This window comes from Elephas maximus, chromosome 12 (assembly GCF_024166365.1).
Source record: "Elephas maximus indicus isolate mEleMax1 chromosome 12, mEleMax1 primary haplotype, whole genome shotgun sequence".
Classification (NCBI taxonomy): Eukaryota; Metazoa; Chordata; class Mammalia; order Proboscidea; family Elephantidae; genus Elephas; species Elephas maximus.
Genome location: NC_064830.1, coordinates 42,605,015 through 42,627,893, shown reverse-complemented (window position 1 = coordinate 42,627,893; position 22,879 = coordinate 42,605,015). Strand labels below are relative to the sequence as shown.

Genomic DNA, 22,879 nt, shown 5'->3' with positions numbered 1-22,879 from the left:
ACAAATCACCAACTTCATATTGAAGGGAAAGAAGCCTCGGATAAGCAAAGGATTACTGAAAAAGAAGAAGAAAGTGGGAGGCCTCACTCTACCTGATTTCAGAACCTGTTATACAGCCAGAGTAGTCAAAACAGCCTGGTACTGGTACAACAACAGATACATAGACCAGTGGAACAGAATTGAGAACCCAGATATAAATCCATCCACATACGAGCAGGTGATATTTGACAAAGGCCCAATGTCAGTTAATTGGGGAAAAGATAGTCTTTTTAATAAATGGTGCTGGCATAACTGGATATCTGTTTGCAAAAAAATGAAACAGGACCCATACCTCACACCATGCGCAAAAACTAACTCCAAGTGGATCAAAGACCTAAACATAAAGACTAAAACGATAAAGATCATGGAAGAAAAAATAGGGACAACCTTAGGAGCCCTAATACAAGGCATAAACAGAATACAAAACATTACCAAAAATGACAAAGAGAAACCAGATAACTGGGAGCTCCTAAAAATCAAACACCTATGCTCATCTAAAGACTTCACCAAAAGAGTAAAAAGACCACCTACAGACTGGGAAAGAATTTTCAGCTATGACATCTCCAACCAGTGCCTGATCTCTAAAATCTATATGATTCTGTCAAAACTCAACCACAAAAAGACAAACAACCCAATCAAGAAGTGGGCAAAGGATATGAACACACACTTCACTAAAGAAGATATTCAGGCAGCTAACAGATACATGAGAAAATGCTCTCGATCATTACCCATTAGAGAAATGCAAATTAAAACTACGATGAGATTCCATCTCACTCCAACAAGGCTGGCATTAATCCAAAAAACACAAAATAATAAATGTTGGAGAGGCTGCAGAGAGATTGGAACTCTTATACACTGCTGGTGGGAATGTAAAATGGTATAACCACTTTGGAAATCTATCTGGCATTATCTTAAACAGTTAGAAATAGAACTACCATAAAACCCAGAAATCCCACTCCTCAGAATATACCCTAGAGATACAAGAGCCTTCACACAAATAGATATATACACACCCATGTTTATTGCAGCTCTGTTTACAATAGCAAAAAGCTGGAAGCAACCAAGGTGTCCATCAACAGATGAATGTTTAAATAAATTGTGGTATATTCACACAATGGAATATTATGCATCGATAAAGAACAGTGAGGAATCTGTGAAACATTTCATAACATGGAGGAACCTGGAAGGCATTATGCTGAGTGAAATTAGTCAGAGGCAAAAGGACAAATATTGTATAAGACCACTGTTATAAGATCTTGAGAAATAGTATAAACTGAGAAGAACACATACTTTTGTGGTTACGAGGGGGGGAGGGAGGGAGGGTGGGAGAGGGTTTTTTACTGATTAATTAGTAGATAAGAACTGCTTTAGGTGAAGGGAAGGACAATACTCAATACATGGAAGGTCAGCTCAACTGGACTGGACCAAAAGCAAAGAAGTTTCTGGAATAAACTGAATGCTTCAAAGGTCAGCAGAGCAAGGGCGGGGGTTTGGGGACCATGGTTTGCGGGGACTTCTAAGTCAATTGGCAAAATAATTCTATCATGAAAACATTCTGCATCCCACTTTGAAATGTTGCGTCTGGGGTCTTAAATGCTAACAAGCGGCCATCTAAGACGCATCAATTGGTCTCAACCCACCTGGATCAAAGGAGAATGAAGAACACCAAGATCACACGATAACTAAGAGCCCAAGAGACAGAAAGGGCCACATGAACCAGAGACCTACATCATCCTGAGACCAGAAGAACTAGCTGGTGCCCGGCCACAATCGATGACTGCCCTGACAGGGAGCACAAGAGAGAACCCCTGAGGGAGCAGGAGATCAGTGGGATGCAGACCCCAAATTCTCACAAAAAGACCATACTTAATGGTCTGACTGAGACTAGAGGAATCCTGGCGGTCATGGTCCCCAAACCTTCTCTTGGCCCAGGACAGGAACCATTCCCGAAGACAACTCATCAGACATGAAAGGGACTGGACAGTGAGTAGGAGAGAGATGCTGATGAAGAGTGAGCTAATGATATCAGGTGGACACTTGAGACTGTGTTGGCATCTCCTGTCTGGAGGGGGGATGGGAGGATAGAGAGAGTTGGAAGCTGGCAAAATTGTCACAAAAGGAGAGACTGGAAGGGCTGACTCATTAGGGGGAGAGCAAATGGGAGTATGGAGTAAGGTGTATATAAACTTGTATGTGACAGTATGACTTGATTTGGAAACGTTCACTTGAAGCTCAATAAAAGTTAATTAAAAAAAAAAAAAAAAAGGACATGAGTAGACACTTCACCAAGGAAGTCATTCAGGCGGCCAGCAAATAACATGAAGAAATGCTTGTGATCATTAGGCATTAGAGAGATGCAAATCAAAACAGCAGTGATGATATCACCTCACCCCAGCAATAATGGCAGTGATTAAAAACAAACAAAAAGCAGAAAACAAATGCTGGTGAGGGTGTGGGAAGATTGGAACTCTAATACACTGCCGGTAGGAATGTAAAATGGTATAACCACTGTGGAAAACAGCATGGTGCTTCCTTAAGAAGTTAGAAATACCATATGATTCAGCAATTCCAATACTAGTTATAGATATATATATCCTAGAGAAATAAGAGCCGTGATGTGAACAGATATATGCACACCCATGCTTGTTTCAGCATTATTTACAATAGCAAATAGAAATAACCTAAGTGCACATCAGTGGATGAATGGATAAAGTGTGGTACATACACACAAGGGAATACTATGCAACATTCAAGGATAACGATGAATCTGGGAAACATCTCACAACATAGGTGAGTTATGCTGAGTGAAATAAGTCAATCATAAAAGGACAAATACTGTATGAGACCACTACTGTAAAAAATCAAAACGCACAGAAAGAAACATTCTTTGATGGTTACAGAGATGAGGGGGAGGGAGAGAAAATCACTATATAGTGAGTGAAGGGAAAGACAATACATCATACGGGGGAAGTCAGCACAACATGACCAAGGCAAAGGAAGACACTGACAGGTACACAAGAGTGAAAGGGCACCAATGGTAAATACTCTTACATACACAATCCTGCAATAACAGTAGTAACAATAATTTGCAAGTACATACATAGGTAGATAGGTAAGCTGAAAAGGTGTGGGATGGCATGAGGAAGTACACCCACGAGCATACATAGGTTTGGCCGAGGATCTTTCTGCATACGTATTTGTATGTGCTGTAAATATATCTATACAGTAGAGAAAACGGGGGCACAGTTATGAAAACTTCTTAGCCATAACCAAATACCTCGAGGGACTGAGTCACTGGGCTTGAGGGCTTAGGAGTATAGTCTCGGGGGACATCTAGGTCAATTGGCATGACATAGCCCATAAAGACAATGTCCTGTATTCTTTGGTGAGTAGCAACTGGGGTCTTAAAAGCTTGTGAGGGTCCACCTTGATACAATTATTGGTCTTTTCTCATCCAGAGCAAAGAAGAATGAGGAAAATCAAAGTCTCAAGAAAATAATTAGTCCAAAGGACTAATGGACCACACAAACCACGGCCTCCACTGGCCTGAGACCAGGAGTACTAGATGGTGCCCATCCACCACTACTGGCCGCTCTCTTTGGGATCACAGTAGAAGGTCCTGGACAGAGTAGGAGAAAAAATACAGAAAAAAATTCTAAATTCATAGTAAAGACCACACATACTGGTCTGATAGACTGGTAGAACCACTGAGACTATGGCCATTAGGCACTCCTCGAACCTGGAACTGAACCCACTCCCGGAGATCACCTTTCAGCCAAACAATAGACAGGCCTGTAAAGTGAACAGTAACACCTGTGAGGAATGTGCTTGGAACAGTGACTCATATGAGACCAAAAGGGAAGCATTTTCCCAAAAACAAAGTTCAGAAGGCAGGAAGGGGAAAGGAAGATGGGCAATTGGAAACAGGGAACTCAGGGAGGTTATGGGTAAAGTGTTGTCACATTGAAGGGATTGCAAGTAATGTCATGAAACAAAACGTGTTTAAATTGTTGAATGGACACTAATTTATTTCACCCAAACCACAATAAAATGTTCAAAAAAAGAATTTCCTGTAGTTGTCTAAGAGTACATGATGAGGACCTCAACAAAAGTGCTACTGATGGGAATTGGAATGAAGGGAAGGATTGAAGAAATATTTAAAAGATGATTTAGAAAGGCCTGGAATCAAACGTGACTTCAATATTTTGATCCTCTGTGATTGGGAAAGAAATGGCATTATTAACTAAACTAGGATGACAGCAGAATGAGCTGTTTTCACGTATAAGATACTCATTTTTAGATATAATGGGACGTCTAAGTAGAAACTAATCTAGTAGATACTTGGAGATGGGAATCATCTTGGGAGGGAGGTCCAGGCTAGACACATATGTTTTGGTGATACTGTTGAAAGCATAAGGCTGGAAGAGGTCTTCACACACACACAGAAAGGAGTACAAGGATTGAGAACTAAACTGAAAACATACCCATGTTTGTTATTAAGGGAAGGATTTTTTTTTTTTTTAACTATCTAAATTTTTTTTGTGTATGTGTGCTTATGTGTGCTTTAGGTGAAAGTTTACAGCTCAAGTTATTTCTCATACAAAAATTTGTACATATATTATTCTGTGACCCTAGTTGCTATCCTTATAGTGTGACAGCACACTCCCTCTTTCCACTCCAGATTTCCCGTGTCTGTTAAACCAGCTCCTGTCCCTTTCTGCCTTCTCATCTTGCCTCTGTACAGGAACTGTCAGATGTGTCTCATGTGTCTACTTGAGCTAAGAAGCATACTCTTCACAAGTATTATTTTGTGTTTAGTAGTCCATTCTAATCTTTGTCTGAAGACTTGGCTTCGGGAATGGTTTTAGTTCTGGATTAACAGAGAGTCCTGGGGCCATGTGTTCTGGGGTTCCTCTAGTGTCAGTCAGAACATTAAGTCTGGTCTTTTTGCTAGAATTTGAGTTCTGTATCCCACTTTTCTCCTGCTCCATCATGGACTTTCTGTTGTGCTCCCTGTCAGGGCCGTCATTGGTGGTAGTCAGGTACCATCTAGTTCTTCTGGTGTCAGTCTGATGGAGTCTCTGGTTTATGTGGCCCATTTTGTCTCTTGGGCTGATATTTTCCTTTTGTCTTTGGTGTTCATTCTCCTTTACTCCAGGTGGGTTGGGACCAATGGATGGATCTTAGATGGCCTCTTGCTAGTTTTTAAGACCCCAGATGCCACTCACCAAAGTAGGATGCAGAGCATTTTCTTACTAAACTTTGTTTTGCCGATTGACCTAGCTGTCCCCCCAAACCATGGTCCCCATACCCCCGCCGTTGTTACTCTGTCCCTCGCAGTGCTTGGTTGTGTTCAGGAAACTTCTTAGCTTTTGATTTAGTCCAATTGTGCTGACTTCCCCTGTATTGCCTGTTGCCCTTCATTAAGGGAAGGATTTTTTTCTGAAGTCTTTTAGCATTTGTTTGAAAATGCTTCCTTTTTCATAGTAGTGAATGAGGGAAGCCATAATGAAGAAATGAGTTTGTTTTATGTGTGGGCCAGTATGTATTTACTAAATGCATGTATTTTTACCTTTTTTAGAGCTGTATTATAAAGCGATACTGTGAGAAAAGATTTGTATCTAAATACCTGGCAACAATTGGAATTGACTATGGAGTCACAAAGTGAGTATATTATTTATCTCGGTTTGTAAATCATAGAAATTAAGAACCCTTTTCAAGTGATCTATATTTTCATCTATGTACTTATACAGGCAATCTTGAAATGGAGACTTTAAAAATAAATTGGGAAAGGTAGAAATAAGAGACCTTTACAAATATGTAGTAATCATGGCATTTGTTTATCCAGCCAGGGAATTGAGCACAGCCAGGCCTTGCGTTAGGTGTAGGAGCTACAGCAATGAGCAAGTCAACACAAAGCCACACTGGCAGTTGCAGCTTTTCAGGAAACACGTTTCTATATAAGCAGGTTTTATTAGCAGGTGTGTTTTTAGAGTATTTCAAAATGTCCTGTCTAAAAAGTCTAAATATTATATGGGAAATTGCTTTATTTTGATATATGACCTTTATTGCCTATTGAAATCTAGCCAAAATGACCTGGAAAGAGTGAGATTGGGTATTAAACCAAAACCAAATCCATTGCTGTAGATTCACTTCTGACTCATAACGACCTTAAAGGACAGTGTAGAACTGCCCATAGGTTTCCAAGGCTGTAAATATTTACAGAAGCAGACTGTCACATCATTCTCCTGTGGAGAGCCTGGCGGGTTCGAATTGCACTTAGCCACTGCACTACCAAGGTGCCTTGAAATTGGGTATTGTTGTTGTTGTTAGGTGCTATCCAGTCAGTTCTGACTCATAGCGACCCTGTGCACAACAGAACGAAACACTGCCCAGTGCTGCATCATCCTCACAATTGTTGTTATGCTCGAGCCCATTGTTGCAGCTACTGGGTCAGTCCATCTCCTTGAGGGTCTCCTGTTTCTCGCTGACCCTCTACTTTTCCAAGCATGATGTCCTTCTCCAGGGACTGATCCTTCCTGATACCATGTCCAAAGTATGTAAGACGAAGTCTCACCATCCTTGCTTCTAAGGAGCATTCTGGATGTACTTCTTCCAAGACAGATTTCTTCGTTCTTTTGGCAGTCCATGGTATATTCAATATTCTTCACCAACACTACAATTCAAAGGCGTCAGTTCTTCAGTCTTCCTTATTCATTGTCCACTTTTCACATACACGTGAGGCTATTGAAAACGCGTGGCTTGGGGTCAGGCACACCTTAGTCCTCAAGGTGACATCTTTGGCTTTCAACACTTTAAAGAAATCTCTTGCGGCCAATTTGCCCAATGCGTCTTTTGATTCCCTTACTGCTGCTTCCATAGGTGTTGATTGTGGATCCAAGCAAAGTGAAATCCTCAACAACCTCAGCTTTTTCTCTGTTTATCATGATGTTGCTTATTGATCCAGTTGTGAGGATTTTTGTTTTCTTTATGTTGAGGTGTAATCCATACTGAAGGTGGTGGTCTTTGATCTTCATCAGTAAGTGCTTCAAGTCCTCTTCACTTTCAGCAAGCAAGGTTCTGTTGTCTGCATAACGCAGGTTGTTAATGAGTCTTCATACAATCCTGATGCTCTGTTCTTTTTCATATAGTCCAGTATCTCAGATTATTTGTTCAGCATACAGATTGAATAGGTATGGTGAAAGGATACAGCCCACACACACCTTTCCTAGCTTTAAACCATGCAGCATCCCTTTGTTCTGTTCAAACGACTGCCTCTTGATCCATGTATAGATTCCTCATGAGCACAATTAAATGTTGTGGAATTCATGTTCTCTGCAGTGTTCTCAATAATTTGTTATGATCCACACAGTTGAATGCCTTAGCATAGTTAATAAAGCACAGGTAAACATCTTTCTGATATTTTCTGCTTTCAGCCAAGATCCTTCTGACATTAGCAATGATATCCCTGGCTCCATGTCCTCTTCTAAATCTGGCTTGAATTTTTGGCAGTTCCCTGTTGATATACTGCTGCAGCCACTTTTGAATGATCTTCAGCAAAATTTTGCTTGTATGTGATATTAATGATTTTATTCAATAATTTCCACATTTGTTCGAATCACCTTTCTTGGAAATAGGCATAAATATGGATCTTTTCAGTCGGTTGACCAGGCAGCTCTTTTCCAAATTTCTTGGCGTAGACAAGTGAGCATTTCCAGTGCTGCATCAGTTTGTTGAAACATCTCAATTGGTATTCCGTCAACTCCTGGAGCTTTGTTTTTCGCCAATACCTTCAAGTGCAGCTTGGACTTCTTCCTTCGGTACCATGGGTTCCTGATCATATGTTACCTCCTTGAGTAGTTTATTGTCAACCAATTCTTTTTGGTATAGTGACTCTGTGTATTCCTTCCATCTTCTTTTGATGCTTCCTGCATTGTTTAATATTTTACCTGTAGAATCCTTCAGTATTGCAACTTGAGGCTTTAGTTTTTTCTTTGGTTCTTTCAGCTTGAGAAATGCTGAGCTTGTTCTTCATTTTTCGTTTTCTCTCTCCAGATCTTTGCACATATCATCATAATACTTTGTCTTCTTGAGCTGCCCTTTGAAATCTTCTGTTCAGCTCTTTTACTTCATCATTTTTTCCTTTTGCTTTAGCTACTTGACATTCAAAAGCAAGTTTCAGAGTCTCTTCTGACATCCATTTTTGGTCTTTTCTTCTTTTCTTGTCTTTTTAATGACCCCTTGTTTTCTTCATGTATGATATCATTCCACAACTCGTCTGGTCATTAGAGTTCAACACGTCAAATCTATTCTTTTTTTTTTTTAATTAATTTTTATTAAGCTTCAAGTGAACATTTACAATTCCAATCAGTCTGTCACATGTAAGTTTACATACATCTTACTCCCTTCTCCCACTTGCTCTCCCCCTATTGAGTCAGCCCTTTCAGTCTCTCGTTTCGTGCCAATTTTGCCGTCTTCCCTCTCTCTCTATCTTCCCATCCCCCCTCCAGTCAAGAGTTGCCAACACACTCTCCAGTGTCCACCTGATTTAATTAGCTCACTCTTCATCAGCATCTCTCTCCCCCCTGCTGACCAGTCCTTTTCATGTCTGATGAGTTGTCTTCGGGGATGGTTCCTGTCCTGTGCCATCAGAAGGTCTGGGGAGCATTGCCTCCAGGATTCCTCTAGTCGCAGTCATACCATTAAGTATGGTCTTTTTATGAGAATTTGGGGTAAGTCTATTCTTAAGATCGTCTCTAAATTCAGGTGGGTTATACTCAAGGTCGTACTTTGGCTCTTGTGGACTTGTTCTAATTTTCTAATTGGGTATTAATGGGGATTTATTTGGAGGTGAATCAATAGTAAGTTCAGCTTGGGAAGATAGGGTTTAAATTAGAAGGAAATAACACTGCTAAGAAGTAGAGTTGAGGCAGCACACACCCTAAGCCTGGAATTTCAGGCCCTCACCATTCTGGCCCCAACCTAACCTTCCCCTTTCTCTCGTGTTACATTTCTTTACACGTTTTAGTTTCCATCCACCCTGAACTACTCCTGTCATGCATCCCTATCATGGTGCCATTATTCATTCTGTCCACCTGCAGTGCCCTTGGCCATTGGCTCACCACCTGTCAGTTTCTCCACAGGTTAAAACACTGCACCATAAAAAAATAAGACCTCGTAAATACCTCCATATCCATCAGGACTCTTTCTGGTTGCAAATTACAGAAATCTTATACTTCTTAGTGCTATTTATGATATTTACCATACATTGTCTTGTGTTGTTATTATTTGTAGTTGTTTAATGTCCCCTGCTTATAAGCTCCTTGAAGATGGTGCTGTTAATATAAATTATCTTCAGGTGCTTTGTACAGTGTTTATATGTATTAGGCAGTCAACAAATATTTGTTATTAGGTAAGATCTATACACCTAAACAGGAAATTTGCAAGATTAAAGTATGAGAGCAAGATTCAAGATGATAGATATATAAGGTATCTACAGCAGAGAATGCCGAGTATGTGAAGGGCAGAGTCAAGGTCAAGTGTATCCTTCATGATTGTACTTAAAATAGTTCTTTCAACCTACTTGAATCCCATGGTATATAAAATTCCTGGCTTCCAAGTCAGAGCTCTGTGTAATGCTTTTGTATCACCGTTTTTCAGCTGATAGCAGCTGAGTATATTTCTGCAAGTTTTCTTTAAAGAATGAAAATGTACCTTTTGGCTATGGAATGTATGAAACTCTTCATCTACAATCCACATTTCTCTCCTTCTAGTTTCTCCCTTTTCCTTTTCCTACTTCGGGGCACAAGATTTCATCAATAATATTGCAGAACATCCTATTTAAGGCAGTTTTGTTTTGAATCCATATAAGTTGCTAGTTTATTTATCCAAGAAATGAGAATTGCCAAATTATGCCACAGACCTATGGTTTATTCAACCAACTTTTCTGTTTCTGGCTGAAATTATTTTTAAAAGATGGTTGTCTCATAGTGAGTCGAAACCAAAAAAACGAAACCCATTGCCATTGAGTTGATTCCGACTCATAGCAACCTATAGGGCAGAGTAGATCTGCCTCATAGAGTTTCCAAGGAGCAGCTGGTAGATTCGAACTGCCGACTTTTTGGTAGCAGCTGTATCACTTAGCCACTGTGCCACCAGGGCTCAGGAAAACAGAACTGACAGAAATTCAACTTGAAACAATGCACACAAATAAAAGGGTCTTCGTCTAATCCAACTTCAGGGATGCACCTGGGCCTTAGAGATGGCTGCAACCAGGGGCAGAATATAGCCAGGGCATTTTCACTTCATCTCTCTCCTTTTTGACTTCAGTTTCTTAAGTGGACTTCCTCTACACAGCTGCCAACAGCTCTCAGGTTCATATTTTTTAACTTAACTTCTTTAAAAAAAATCTCAGGGAAGGTTTTGATTGGCCCAGGTGTGATAGGTACTTTCCTGCAGCTCGATTAGCTGTGGCCTGCAGAGTGTAATCAATAAGATGGCAAAACTCATTTGAACCACAACTGGGAGAAGAAAGAGTTATACTGTTTAGGGTAGTCAAAACAATAGATGTCTGTTCCATCCCCTTCCTGTTTTTAAAACAGTGAAGCTCAAATTTCAGTGTGCTTAAGAATTGGTTTCAGAGTTTATAAAAATGCAGATTCCTAGAGCCCACTCCCCTAATATTCTGATTCACTGGAACTGGGGTGGGACACAGAAATCTGCATTTTTAATAATCCAGTAATTGTGATGCAGTTGGTCTTTAGACCACTACTTAGAAAAACAAATTACCATTTGTCCGAAAGTAATTTCCTCTCTCTGGCTTCTAAATTAAGCTGACCTCTTTTGAGTTTCAGTATATATTTGTGTTACTTCCTGACTTTTTAGACTTAAGTTCCATCCCTTCTAAGTTGCTGTCTTTTTAAGGTAAATTTTTCTTGCATAAATTACTATACCAGATCTTCTCCAGGTGCTCTCAAACTGTGTTATTATTTTGTTTTGTTTTACTTTTCTCACTTTCTCTTTGTAAGATATAGCAGTCACAGCTACAGATGCTCTTCCAGATTTTATGCAACTAAATTTGCTATAAGTAGAATGTGGTTTTCTGCTTTATTTCTATTGTCCTTCTTGATGGTACCTATACTCTGTCCTAACTCAGAGTGTTCACACTGAGAGCAAGAAGTTAGGGTAGGGACAGTGTTGGAAATGAAGGAGGGAGGTCAAGAGACATTTCAGAAGGGAAAAAATCCACGGTGCCATGGTCATATTAAATTGAAAGTGTCTGTTTAGGTAACTCTGGGGCCTGGGTTGAGGCTGCAGTCTTCTGGGCAGGGTTTGCATTTGTTCCTGCCAGCATCCCAGGATTTTACTAACCCAGGACTACTTTAAAGAAGTTTCTCAGTTTTTGAGCTTTCCAAACCACTAAGGTAGACTAAATTCAAACCTCAAATCCATGTTAGAGCACTGTTGTGATTAGGCGTTCTCAGAAGAGGACCCAAACCACCTAGAACTGAGGCCAAGAGAGATAAGAGGCCTCCTTAGCAAGTGGGTAGAGTTTTTCCTAGCCCACTCTTTCATTTAGTCTTAAGATATACTCCCTTGAGGATCACAGTGTTAATGCAAGAGTCTTAGTTACAAATTCTCATTTCATATTGGCCCATGGCCTTGTCATTTGAACTCTTGGGACTGTTAAAACCCCCAATTCTAGTGTCTAGTATTGACAAATGCCCTCAGGGAAGCTCCATTAAAAGTTTCATGCTTATCACACTGATTTTCTGCATCCTCTTTGATTATAGTCCCTAAGGAATTTTCTTACTTTCTTGAAAGATTTGCTTATTTATTTGAAAGAGTATTTGTTGCATTTTGTAACGGAGGGCTTTTAAAAAATATCTAGCCTGCTATATTGCCAAAAGCAGAGTTCAACAATAGATCTTGGTAATATATTGGATTTGGAGGATGAGGAACAATCAGAGATGCCAGAAAGATTTTTGATCTTGGGGATTTTAAGAGTGGTGTTGTCACTGGTCAATATACAAAATGAGAAAAGAATAGTTAGAGAAAAAAAAAATTTAAATGTACCTACACCAAGGAAATAAGGAAAGGAACATAACTTGATGCCATCAACTTGAAAATCTGATGACCAAGGAAAATAAGGCAAAAGATTCTGGAGTAAAGCAGAAAAGCACAGCATCATGCATCTCCTGCCATGCAGCCATACTCTACCTTCCCACCTACATCTCAGAAAGTCATTCAGATATGTTGAAAAACCCCTGAGAAATCTCAATAATAATCTCAAGCTTGGAGGATGCAAACTACATGGGTATCTTTGTCTTTTCCTTCTTCTGTTAGAAGAATAATGGAAATGGCTGCTGGGATAAAATGTATGTAGAGGAAACTCAAGTACAGGGCTGACTCTTACTGAAAGAAATAAATGCTTTAGGGGTAAATATTGAATTGAGGAAATTATCTGAAGACCAAGGAAATAGGGTTACACCTTGCTAAGTTAATGGAGGAAACTCTGGTATAGGACATAAAACAAAATATCAGAAGAGACAACCTGAGCCCACATATTCTAAAAAAGGCTGCATATTGTCTCTGCTGAGCTCTCTTTTTATATACATACACACAAACATGTGCACACACTCACATACCCTTTTCCTCCAGTTTTCACTGCTCCAGAAAAGTACATAGAATATTGAATACCCACTACTTGAACTGGCTTAAAGAAGATAAACTGGTCTCAGATAACATGAAAAGAGAGTCAAGAATTTACCCACACATTATTAGAGCAAATAGACTATCCTGTAGCAAAAACACGAGAGAGATGAAAAGAAAGAACGTTTCAATAAAGCTAATACAATGCTGTGAAAGAAGAAAAAAAGGAATGTGCTGTGCAAGTACCTAACCCGAAAGAAAACCTATCTTGAGGAATAGAAATTCTTCTGAATTGGTTTAAGTTACAAAACAGCTTAAGAACATGAATTCAGTAAAATAAGACCCCAAAAATAAGCTGATGAAACAACAAAATGAAATGAAGAGATTGCAAACCTAAGGAAACAAACAGGCTCAATACACCATCATTACAGGAAAATAAATTCAGAAAACATGAGCAAAGAATCCAGAACACTGAAAGCTGAATTACTATAATGAAGTAAAACTTGAAATAATTTAAATGAATACAGATGAAAAAGTCAGAAATTAAAGCAATTAGAGGGAAACTAATAGAAATGGAAGAGACAAGGGTAGTCTAACATAAGGATAAACAGCATCACTGAAGTAAAGAAGTCAACAGATGTAATGGATGCTTTCAAAGATATGAAACAAGAAAAATTACATTAAACAGAGGGAAGAGCCAAATCTGCATATGGAAAAAGTAAACCATGCCCCAGAAAATTTTGAAACAGAATTCTCAACACACAGTTAATATTCTAGTTAAGCTACTGGGCTTCACGTGTAAAGAAAGGATTTTTCAGTAATCTAAGGAAGGAAAAACCGTCGTGGAGCAATAACTGTTAACATTCTAAAGGAAAAGAAATGTGACTCAAAAATATTATATCCAGCTGAGATACCATTCACATATAAAAAAGCTTTTACACACCAAAAAGACAAGAGAAAGGCTTGGACTAAAATATTGATGTGCATTGATTCTGCTCATTTCTGCAGTGCAGTTGATGAGAATCTCACTCTTATTTCAGATCCTAGTGAAGAACCAGATGCTATCCAGTAGAAAACTGACATGAGTTTAAAAAGCCTGCTATAAGCCACCATCTAGGAGTCCAACTAAGTCCAGGTTTTTGATCCCCAATGTTTTATCTTCAATCTCTGATCAAAAGGTGGGAGTGACTTAGGAGTTAAAATTGGAGTCATTATTCCCTGCCCTTGAGTGTAAAGGATGTGACCCAGCTGGAACTGCACTCAAAAAGACTCCCAAGGACACATCACTTGGGCCCTGAGATATAAAAACAATACCTGGGACAATCTTGTCTTTTTAATGACCTCTTGCTTTCTTCATGTATGATGTCCTTGATGTCACTCCACAATTTGTGTGGTCTTTGGTCATTAGTGTTCAATGTGTCAAATCTGTTCTTGAGATGGTTTCTAAATTTAGGTGGAATATACCAAACTCAGGTGGGCTATGCTCAAGGTTGTATTTTGGCTCTTGTAGACTTCTTCTAATTTTCTTCAACTTCAGCTTGAACTTGCATATGAGCAATTGATGGTCTGTTCCACAGTCGGCCCCTGGCCTTGTTCTGACTGATAATATTGAGCTTCTCCATCGTCTCTGTCCACAGATGTGGTCGATTTGATTCCCATGTATTCCGTCTGGTGAGGGCACGTGTATAGTTGCCGTTTATGTTGTTGAACAAAGGTATTTGCAATGAAGAAGTGGTTGGTTTTGAAAAATTCTGTCACACACTGCAGCATCATTTCTATCACCAAGGCCATATTTTCCAACTACCAATCCTTCTTTGTTTCCAGCTTTCGCATTCCAATCACCAGTAATTATCAACACATCTTGATCACATGTTTGATCAATTTCAGGCTGCAGAAGTTGGTAAAAATCTTCAGTTTCTCCATTTTTACATTAGTGGTTGGTGTGTAAATTTCAATAATAGTAATATTAACTGGTCTTCCCTCTAGGTGTATGGATATTGTCCTATCACTGACAGCATTGTACTTCAGGATAGATCTTGAAATGTTCTTTTTGACTCTTCAATTTGTCATTCCCGGCATGGTAGACCATATGATTGCCTGATCCAGAAGGGCCAATACCAGTCCATTTCAACTCACTGATGCCTAGGATATTGATGTTTATGTCTTCCATTTCATTTTTGATGATTTCCAATTTTCCTAGAGTCATACTTCGTACATTCTACATTCCGATTATGAATGGACATTTGCAGACAGATACCTGGCCAACTGACTGGAAGAGATCATATTTGTACCCATTCCAAAGAAAGGAAATCCAACAGAATGTGGAAATTATTGAACAATATCATTAATATCACACACAAGTAAAATTTCGTCAATGATCATTCAAAAGTGGATACGATAGTACATCGACAGGGAACTGCCAGAAATTCAAGTGGATTCGAGAGGACGTGGAACAAGGGATATCACTGCTGATGTCAGATGGATTGTGGCCGGAAGCAGCTAATACCAGAAAGATATTTACCTGGGTTTTTTTTGACTATGCAAAGGCATTCGACTGTGTGGCTCATAACAAATTATGGATAACATTGTGAAGAATGGGAATTCCAGAATACTTAGTTGTGGTCATGAGGAAACAGTACTTAGACGGAGAAAAGACCGAGAGGCAGTTGTTAAAACAGAACAAGCGGATACTGTGTAGTTTAAAGTCAGGAAAGGTGTGCATCAGGGTTGTATCCTTTCATTATACTTATTCAGTGTGTATGCTGAGCAAATAATCCAAGAAGCTCAGCTATATGATGAAGAACAGGGGATCAGGATTGGAGGAAAACTCATTAACAACCTGCGATATGCAGATGACACAACCTTGCTTGCTGAAAGTGACGAGGACTTGAAGCACTTATTGATGAAGATCAATATGGATTAAACCTCAACACACAAAAAAAACAAAAATCCTCACAACTGGACCAATAAGCAACCATGATAAACAGAAAAAATCGAGGTTGTCAAGGATTTCATTTTGCTTGGACTCACAATCAACATCCATGGAAGCAGCAGTCAAGAAATCAAACAATGCATTGCACTGGGCATATCTGCTGCAAGAGGTCTCTTTAAAATGTTCAAAAGTAAGGATGTCGCTTCAAGGACTAAGGTATGCCTGACCCAAGCCGTAGTGTTTTCAATCGCCTTATATGCATGTGAAAGTCAAACAATGAATAAGGAAGACAGAAGAAGAATTGACGCCTTTGAATTATGGCATTGGTGAAGAATACTGAATATACCATGAAGAATATTGAATATACCAGGAGAACGAAAAAATCTGTCTTGGAAGAAGTACAACCAGAATGCTCCTTAGAAGCACTTACTTTGGACATGTTATCAGGAGGGACTAGTCCCTGGAGAAAGACATCATGGTTGGAAAAGTAGAGGGTCAGCAAAAAAGAGGAAGACCTTTAACCAGATGGATTGACACAGTGGCTGCCACAGTGGGCCCAAACATAGCAATGACTGTGAGGATGGCACAGTGTTTTGTCTGTTCTATAGGGTTGCTATGAGTCAGAATCAACTCAACAGCACCTAACAACAGCAACAGGATAATCTTGGAAAACTTTCTGTAGGGAAACTTTCACATAAACAAATACTTAGAGCACAAAACCCCACATATTTTCCAGTCTTATCTTTTTCTATTAGCATTTAGTGAATAGTAAGATTTTTTTTTTTTAAGATTTGTTGGACCAGTGAAGACCCTCCTGACTGTCCTTACTGAAACTTGTACCAGTGATTATAAAGACAATTCAAAATGTAGACTCATGGTGATTCAGCAGTGTTTAGCCAATCTGTGAAAAAGTGAAGCATTTAATGTTTTTACCCATTTGTAATGTCAGTATGTACTGATGATTCTGTAACTTTGCTCAGACCCAGGCAGGCATAGCTCTGGCAGCGTGCTTGTCTGCTTCCCACTTTGGCCTATTCTCTAACATTCCATGGACTTGGGCGTATGTGGCTCTGGCACCATGCTTCTACATTTCCCACTTTTGGCTCTTGAAACATATGCTGAATAAAATCTTTCTTCTTGGCTTTAAAAAAAAAAAGCATTTAGGCAGACTTCTGAAACATGAAAGAATTCAAAGGTTCGAACACCCTTCCTGAAAACCTTACTTGACAATTAGATCCAGCCAATTAAGAGATAATATGGTATACTGTTTTTGTTAAATCTAAGACACAGTCAGTTGTCAAATGCACATTATTTTATGTGCCATAAAGAAAGGAAACAAACAAAAATGTTACCATTAAATTCTGACAAGCCATTGATTATAAGATGGGGTCCTCATTTTATAGATGTTAAAATGTAAACAACTGTACATTTTGAAATTGATGAAATATGGTAAAGAATTCAAGAATGAAGAAATCATGATAATATGATTAGTGGTTTGTATTGAATTGATTTAACTATACAAAAGGTCGGCAGTTCAGATCCACCAGGCGCTCCTTGGAAACTTTACGGAGCATTTATACTCTGTCCTATAGGGTAGCTATGAGTCGGAATCGACTCGACGGCAGTGGGGTTTATACAGGTCCCATATTTTTACGTAAATAAAGTGCACCTTTCTCATTTGTTTGCCAGCAGCACCCTCCCCCCTCCGCCTCCACCTCTGAGGCGTGTGCTATGCATTTTTTTTTTTTTTACAGCAACATGTTAAAAAAATTGTCATAGTGGCACTTATGAAAATACATTACAGGGGGAAGGGGGAGACCGAGGTTGGTAGAAAAACATAGAAGGCGCACATTATTTGCATAAAAATACAGTAATATAAAACAACTCTAAGAATTATGGTTTCAGAGCTGATAGTAAATGTTATACACTTGGACAAGGGAATAATAATAAACCAACTAGGAGGTAGTACAGGGACAATGAGAACAAACACTGATGTCCCTATATTTCATAGCAGAGAGCCATGTCAATGCTAAAACTGAAACATGTAGCCTAAAAACATAATGACTCCAATCTGTTAATCTATTGTTAATATCTATTCTTAACCTTAGAAGAATCTTTTAGGAAATAGTATTTCTTGTGGTAAGGAAGCATTTGTATTTAAAGTTCAGCCATTCCTTCCAATTCCCTTCAGTGCTGGTTTTTTTTTTGTTTTTTTTTTTTTTTTGCTGAAGTCCAGAAAAAGTAAGGTTTATACTTTTTATTTTAAAATAGTATAATCCCATTTTCATTAAAATATTTTTATCAGTCTTTTCTGTGACTAGGAAGAGTCTGCAGCGATGTTCATCTTATATTAATGAAGGTTATTTCTGGGTGATAGGGTTCGAGATAACTTAAACTTTCATCTTTGCCTTTTTCTTTATTGCTTGAATTATTTATAATGTTCATTCATTCACTTTGAATAGCAATTTTTCTTAAAAAAAAGGATTGGAAACAAATATGCTGTGGTGTTAACAGTAATTAATTCTGCTATGGGTGGTTGTCATTTTTCTTTTTCTTTATTTTCAAATTTCTGTGAGGAAATTAACTTTATTGCTTTTGCTCAAATGGAGATCACAAGAAAATTAAGCAGACATCCTTAATAATATACATTTTTGTTATTCTACTGCATGGTATCCAAGCATAACCGATTGTAACTCAAATGTCTTTTACTCAGTGAAATAAAACTTTTTTTTTTTCTCACCTTGCTCCTACTTGTCCCAGATCGATTTTTCTTAATACCATTTATCATTTAAGGGATGTGGATTGAAATATTTCGAGGGGAAAGTAAACGAAGGAGCTTACTCCCAGTGGTTTCAGTGTTCTTAAAATAAGGGAACAGGATCACCTGCCAAGCTTCTGACTCTTATTAAGGGTATCTGGAACCAAGAATAGGCACTAAGAAAGAAAGCCTCTTTTAAATTTCACACACATACTGTTTGAAATTCACAGATGACATAAGTGCTATTAATGTGAATGCCGAAACTATGACCTTCTTTGGGATTGTTTCCATTCGAACATTTATTTCAGGGTTCAAGTCAGAGACAGAGAAGTCAAAGTCAACATCTTTGATATGGCTGGACATCCCTTCTTCTATGAGGTAAGAAAACCTTTTTGGGAAAACCTATATCCAGTTTTGCCAATAGGTTTGGGAAAAGATCCTGAATTAGCTGAAACGATCAATATTCATATCATGTGTAAAACTAGGTAAATTTGGTGGTGTTTGTGGTTTGCCTTGTGAACCTTAACTTAGCGGATACATGTTGGTATTTTATGATATTCCCTTTAATAGGGCAAGAAATTTTATTGCTAACATATTGAACCCTTGACATTTTAACTTTCAAAGGACTGTTGCTTTTTACTTCATACCTCACCCCAAAATGTGCCAGATAATTATGTTCATACTTGGACTTAAGAGCTTAGTAATATGACTGCTTTCACTAGGGTGATCTTTCCTGTTCACTCCTCAGTTTTGTGAGTTCTCTCCTGAAAAGAAACTAAAGCAACCCCACTTGGTTTTCTTTCACTTGCCTATCAAACCTAAGTAGTCCCAAAATTAATCTCACGGCCATTTTCTTCTATTTTCCCTCCTTAGGAAGGAGACTCTTCACTCTTTCTAATTTGGCCATTTTGCTATTTAACTATGTAACTTGGACTTTGGTAGATGTACTTCTTTTTTTAATGGAGGATCATCTTTAGGGTTCTTTTTCACTTTCCGATTACAAGCTTAGTGAAAACCCAGGATGTATGGAAAAGCAGAGAAAAAAACAAAAATCACCCATCATCTTATAATTTCAGTGTTGGCAACATTTGAGTATATTTCCATTAGTCTTTTCTCCGTGAATGCAGAGTTATTACATAAAATAAGATCATACTGAATATGCAGCTGTGTATTCTGCGTTTTTTAAGTCAGCATATTTTGTGAACTTTATATCATTAAAGTTTTTTTCATAAATATAACTTTTTTATTTTGAGATAATTGTAGATTCACAGGCAGTATTCAGAAATAATAGAGAGATCCCTTGTACCCTTTATTCAGTTTCTGCCAATGGTAGCATCCTAGTGTCACAACCAGGATATTCACATTGATGCAGTCAAGATACAGCATCTATCTAGTACCACAAGGATCATCCCTTATGTTGCACTTTTTTAGCTACACCCACTTCTCTTCCACCTCCACTGTCTCCTTAACCCTTGGCAACCACTAATCTGTCCTTCATTGTAAAATATTGTCATTTCAATGTTATGTAAGCAGAGCCATATAGTATGTAACCTTTGAGGACTAGCTTTTTTTCACTCAGCATAATTCTCTGGAGATTCATTCAGCTTGTTGCATGTATCAGTAGTTTTTTCCTTTTTATTTTTGAGTGATATTTTATGACATTGAAGTATCACAGTTTGTTTAACCATTCACCCATTGAAGAACATCTGGGTTGTTTCCCGTTTTTGGCTATTATGAGTTAGATTTCCTCCTGTGTTTTTTTTTAAATTTTTATAAAATTTTACATTTAGTCCATGATCCATTTTGAGTTAATTTTTGTATAAGGTCTGAAACATAGGTCGAGTTTCATTTTTGCTTGTTGTTGTTGTTAGGTGCTGTCGAGTCAGTTCCAACTCATAGCCACCCTACATACAACAGAATGAAACACTGCCCAGTCCTGTGCCATCTGCACAATCGCTGTTATGCTTGAGCCCGTTGTTGCAGCCACTGTGTCAGTCCATCTTGTTGAGGGTCTTCCCCTTTTTCACTGACCCTCCACTTGACCAAGCATGATGTCCTTCTCCAGGGACTGATCCCTCCTGATAACATACTCAAAGTGTGTGAGAGGTAGTCTCACCATCCTTGCTTCTAGAGAGCATTCTGGTTGTATTTCTTCCATGACAGATTTGTTCATTCTTTTGGCAGTTCATGGTATATTCAGCATTCTTTGCCAACACCACAATTCAAAGGTATAAATTCTTCTTTGGTCTTCCTTATTCATGCATGTGAGGAATTGAAAACACCATGGCTTGGGTCAGGTGCACCTTAGTCTTTAAGCTGACATCTTTGCTTTTCAACACTTTTGCAGCAGATTTGCCCAACACAGTGCATCTTTTGATTTCTTGACTGCTGCTTCCATGAGTGTTGTTTGTGGATCCAAGTAAAATGAAATCCTTGACAACCTCGATCTTTTCTTTATCATGATGTTGCTTATTTGTCTAGTTGTGAGGATTTTTGTTTTATTATTTTTTTTTATGTTGAGGTGTAATCCATACTGAAGGCTGTGGTCTTTGATCTTTATCAGTAAGTGCTTCAAGTCCTCTTCGCTTTCGGAAACCAAGGTGGTGTCATCTTCATGATGCAGGTTGTTAATGAGTCTTTCCCCAATCTTGATGCCCCATTCTTCTTCAGGGTGTCCAGCTTCTTAGATTATTTGCTCAGCATAAAGACTGAATGAGTATGGTGGAAGGATACAACCCTAACACACACCTTTCCTAACTTTAAACCATGCAGTATCCCCGTGTTCTTTTTGAACAACTGCCTCTACATCTGCGTACAGATTCCTCATAAGCATAATTAAGTGTTCTGGAATTCCCATTCTTTGCAATGTTATCCATAATTCGTTATGATCCACACAGTCCAATGCCTTTGGATAGTCAATAAAACACAGGTAAATATCTTTCTGGTATCCTCTGCTTTCAGACAGAATCCATCTGACATCAGCAATGATATCCCTTGTTTCATGTCCTCTTCTAAATCCAGCTTGAATTTCTGGTAGTTCCCTGGTGATATACTGCAAGATTTTACTTGTGTGTGATAGTAATGGTATTGTTCAATAATTTCGGCATTCAACTGGATCAGTTGCCTTTCTTGGGAATAGGCATAAATATGGAACTCTTCCACTTGGTTGGCCAGGTAGCTGTCTTCCAAGTTTCTTGGCATGGACAAGTGAGCACTTCCAGCGCTGCATCCGTTTGCTGAAACATCTCAATTGATATTCCGTCATTCCCTGGAGCCTTGTTTTTTGTCAATGCCTTCATTTTAGCTTCAACCTCTTCCTTCAGTACCACTGGTTCCTGATCACATGCTACCTCCTGAAATAGTTTAACATTGACCAATTTGTTTTTGGTATAGTGATCTGTGTATTCCTTCCATCTCCTTTTAATGCTTCCTGCGTCATTTAATAGTTTCCCCGTAGAATCCTTCATTATTGCAATTCAAGGCTTGAATTTTTACTTCTGTTCTTTCAACTTGAGAAATGCCAAGCATGTTCTTCCCTTTTGGCTTTGTGTCTCCAGGTCTTGGAACATGTCATTATAATACTTTACTTTGTCTTCTTGAGCTGTCCTCTGAAATCTTCTGTTTAGCTCTGACTTCATTTCTTCCTTTTGCTTTAGCTACTCAATGTTCAAGAGCCAGTTTGAGAGTATCTTCTGACATCCATTTTGGTCATTTCTTTCTTTCCCTTTTTTTTAATGACCTCTTACTTTCTTCATGTATGATGTTCTTGATGTCATTCCACAACTCATCTGGTCTTCAGTCAGTGTACAGTATGTCAAATCTATTCTTGTGAGGTGATCTCTAAATTCAGGTGGGATATACTCAAGGTTGTACTTTGGCTCTCGTGGACTCGTTCTAATTTTCTTCAGTTTCAACTTGAACTTGCATATGAACAATTGATGGTCTTTTCTGCAATCAGCCCCTGGCCTTGTTCTGGCTGATGATATTGAGCTTTTCCATTGTCTCTTCCCACAGATGTAGTTGATTTGATTCCTCGGTATTCTATCTGGTGAAGTCCACGTGTATAGTCACTGTTTATGTTGGTGAACGAAGGTATTTGCAATGAAGAAGTGGTTGGTCTTGCAAAATTCTATCTTGGGGTCTCCAGCATCATTTCTTTCACCAAGGCCATATTTTCCAACTACCCATCCTTCTTCTCTGTTTCCAACTTTCAAATTCCACTCACCAGTAATTATCAATGCATCCCTATTACATGTTCAGTCACTTTCAGACTGCAGAGGTTCATAAAAATCTTCAGTTTCTTTAACTTTGGCCTTAGGGGTTAGTGTGTAAGTTTGAATAATAGTCATATTAACTGGTCTTCCTTGTAGGCCTATGGATATTGTCCTATCACTGACAGTGTTCTACGTCAGGATAGATCTTGAAATGTTCTTTTTGACGATGAATGCAACACCATTCCTTTTTAAGTTGTCATTCCTGGTGTAGTAGACTGTATGATT

At 38.6% G+C, this 22,879-nt stretch overlaps 1 protein-coding gene across 2 annotated transcripts in view; it reads left to right on the top strand.

The window, feature by feature from the left end:
• Positions 1 to 22,879, top strand: part of DNAJC27 (DnaJ heat shock protein family (Hsp40) member C27) — an 88,346-nt gene that overhangs the window by 29,392 nt on the left and 36,075 nt on the right. Inside the window, exons 2-3 of one of the 2 annotated variants that reach the window (XM_049902759.1) lie at positions 5,621 to 5,703; positions 18,689 to 18,758. In XM_049902759.1, coding sequence (XP_049758716.1) covers positions 5,621 to 5,703; positions 18,689 to 18,758 — 153 coding nt within the window. The remainder of the gene's footprint in view (positions 1 to 5,620; positions 5,704 to 18,688; positions 18,759 to 22,879) is intronic. The other variant, XM_049902760.1, reaches the window with a different exon arrangement.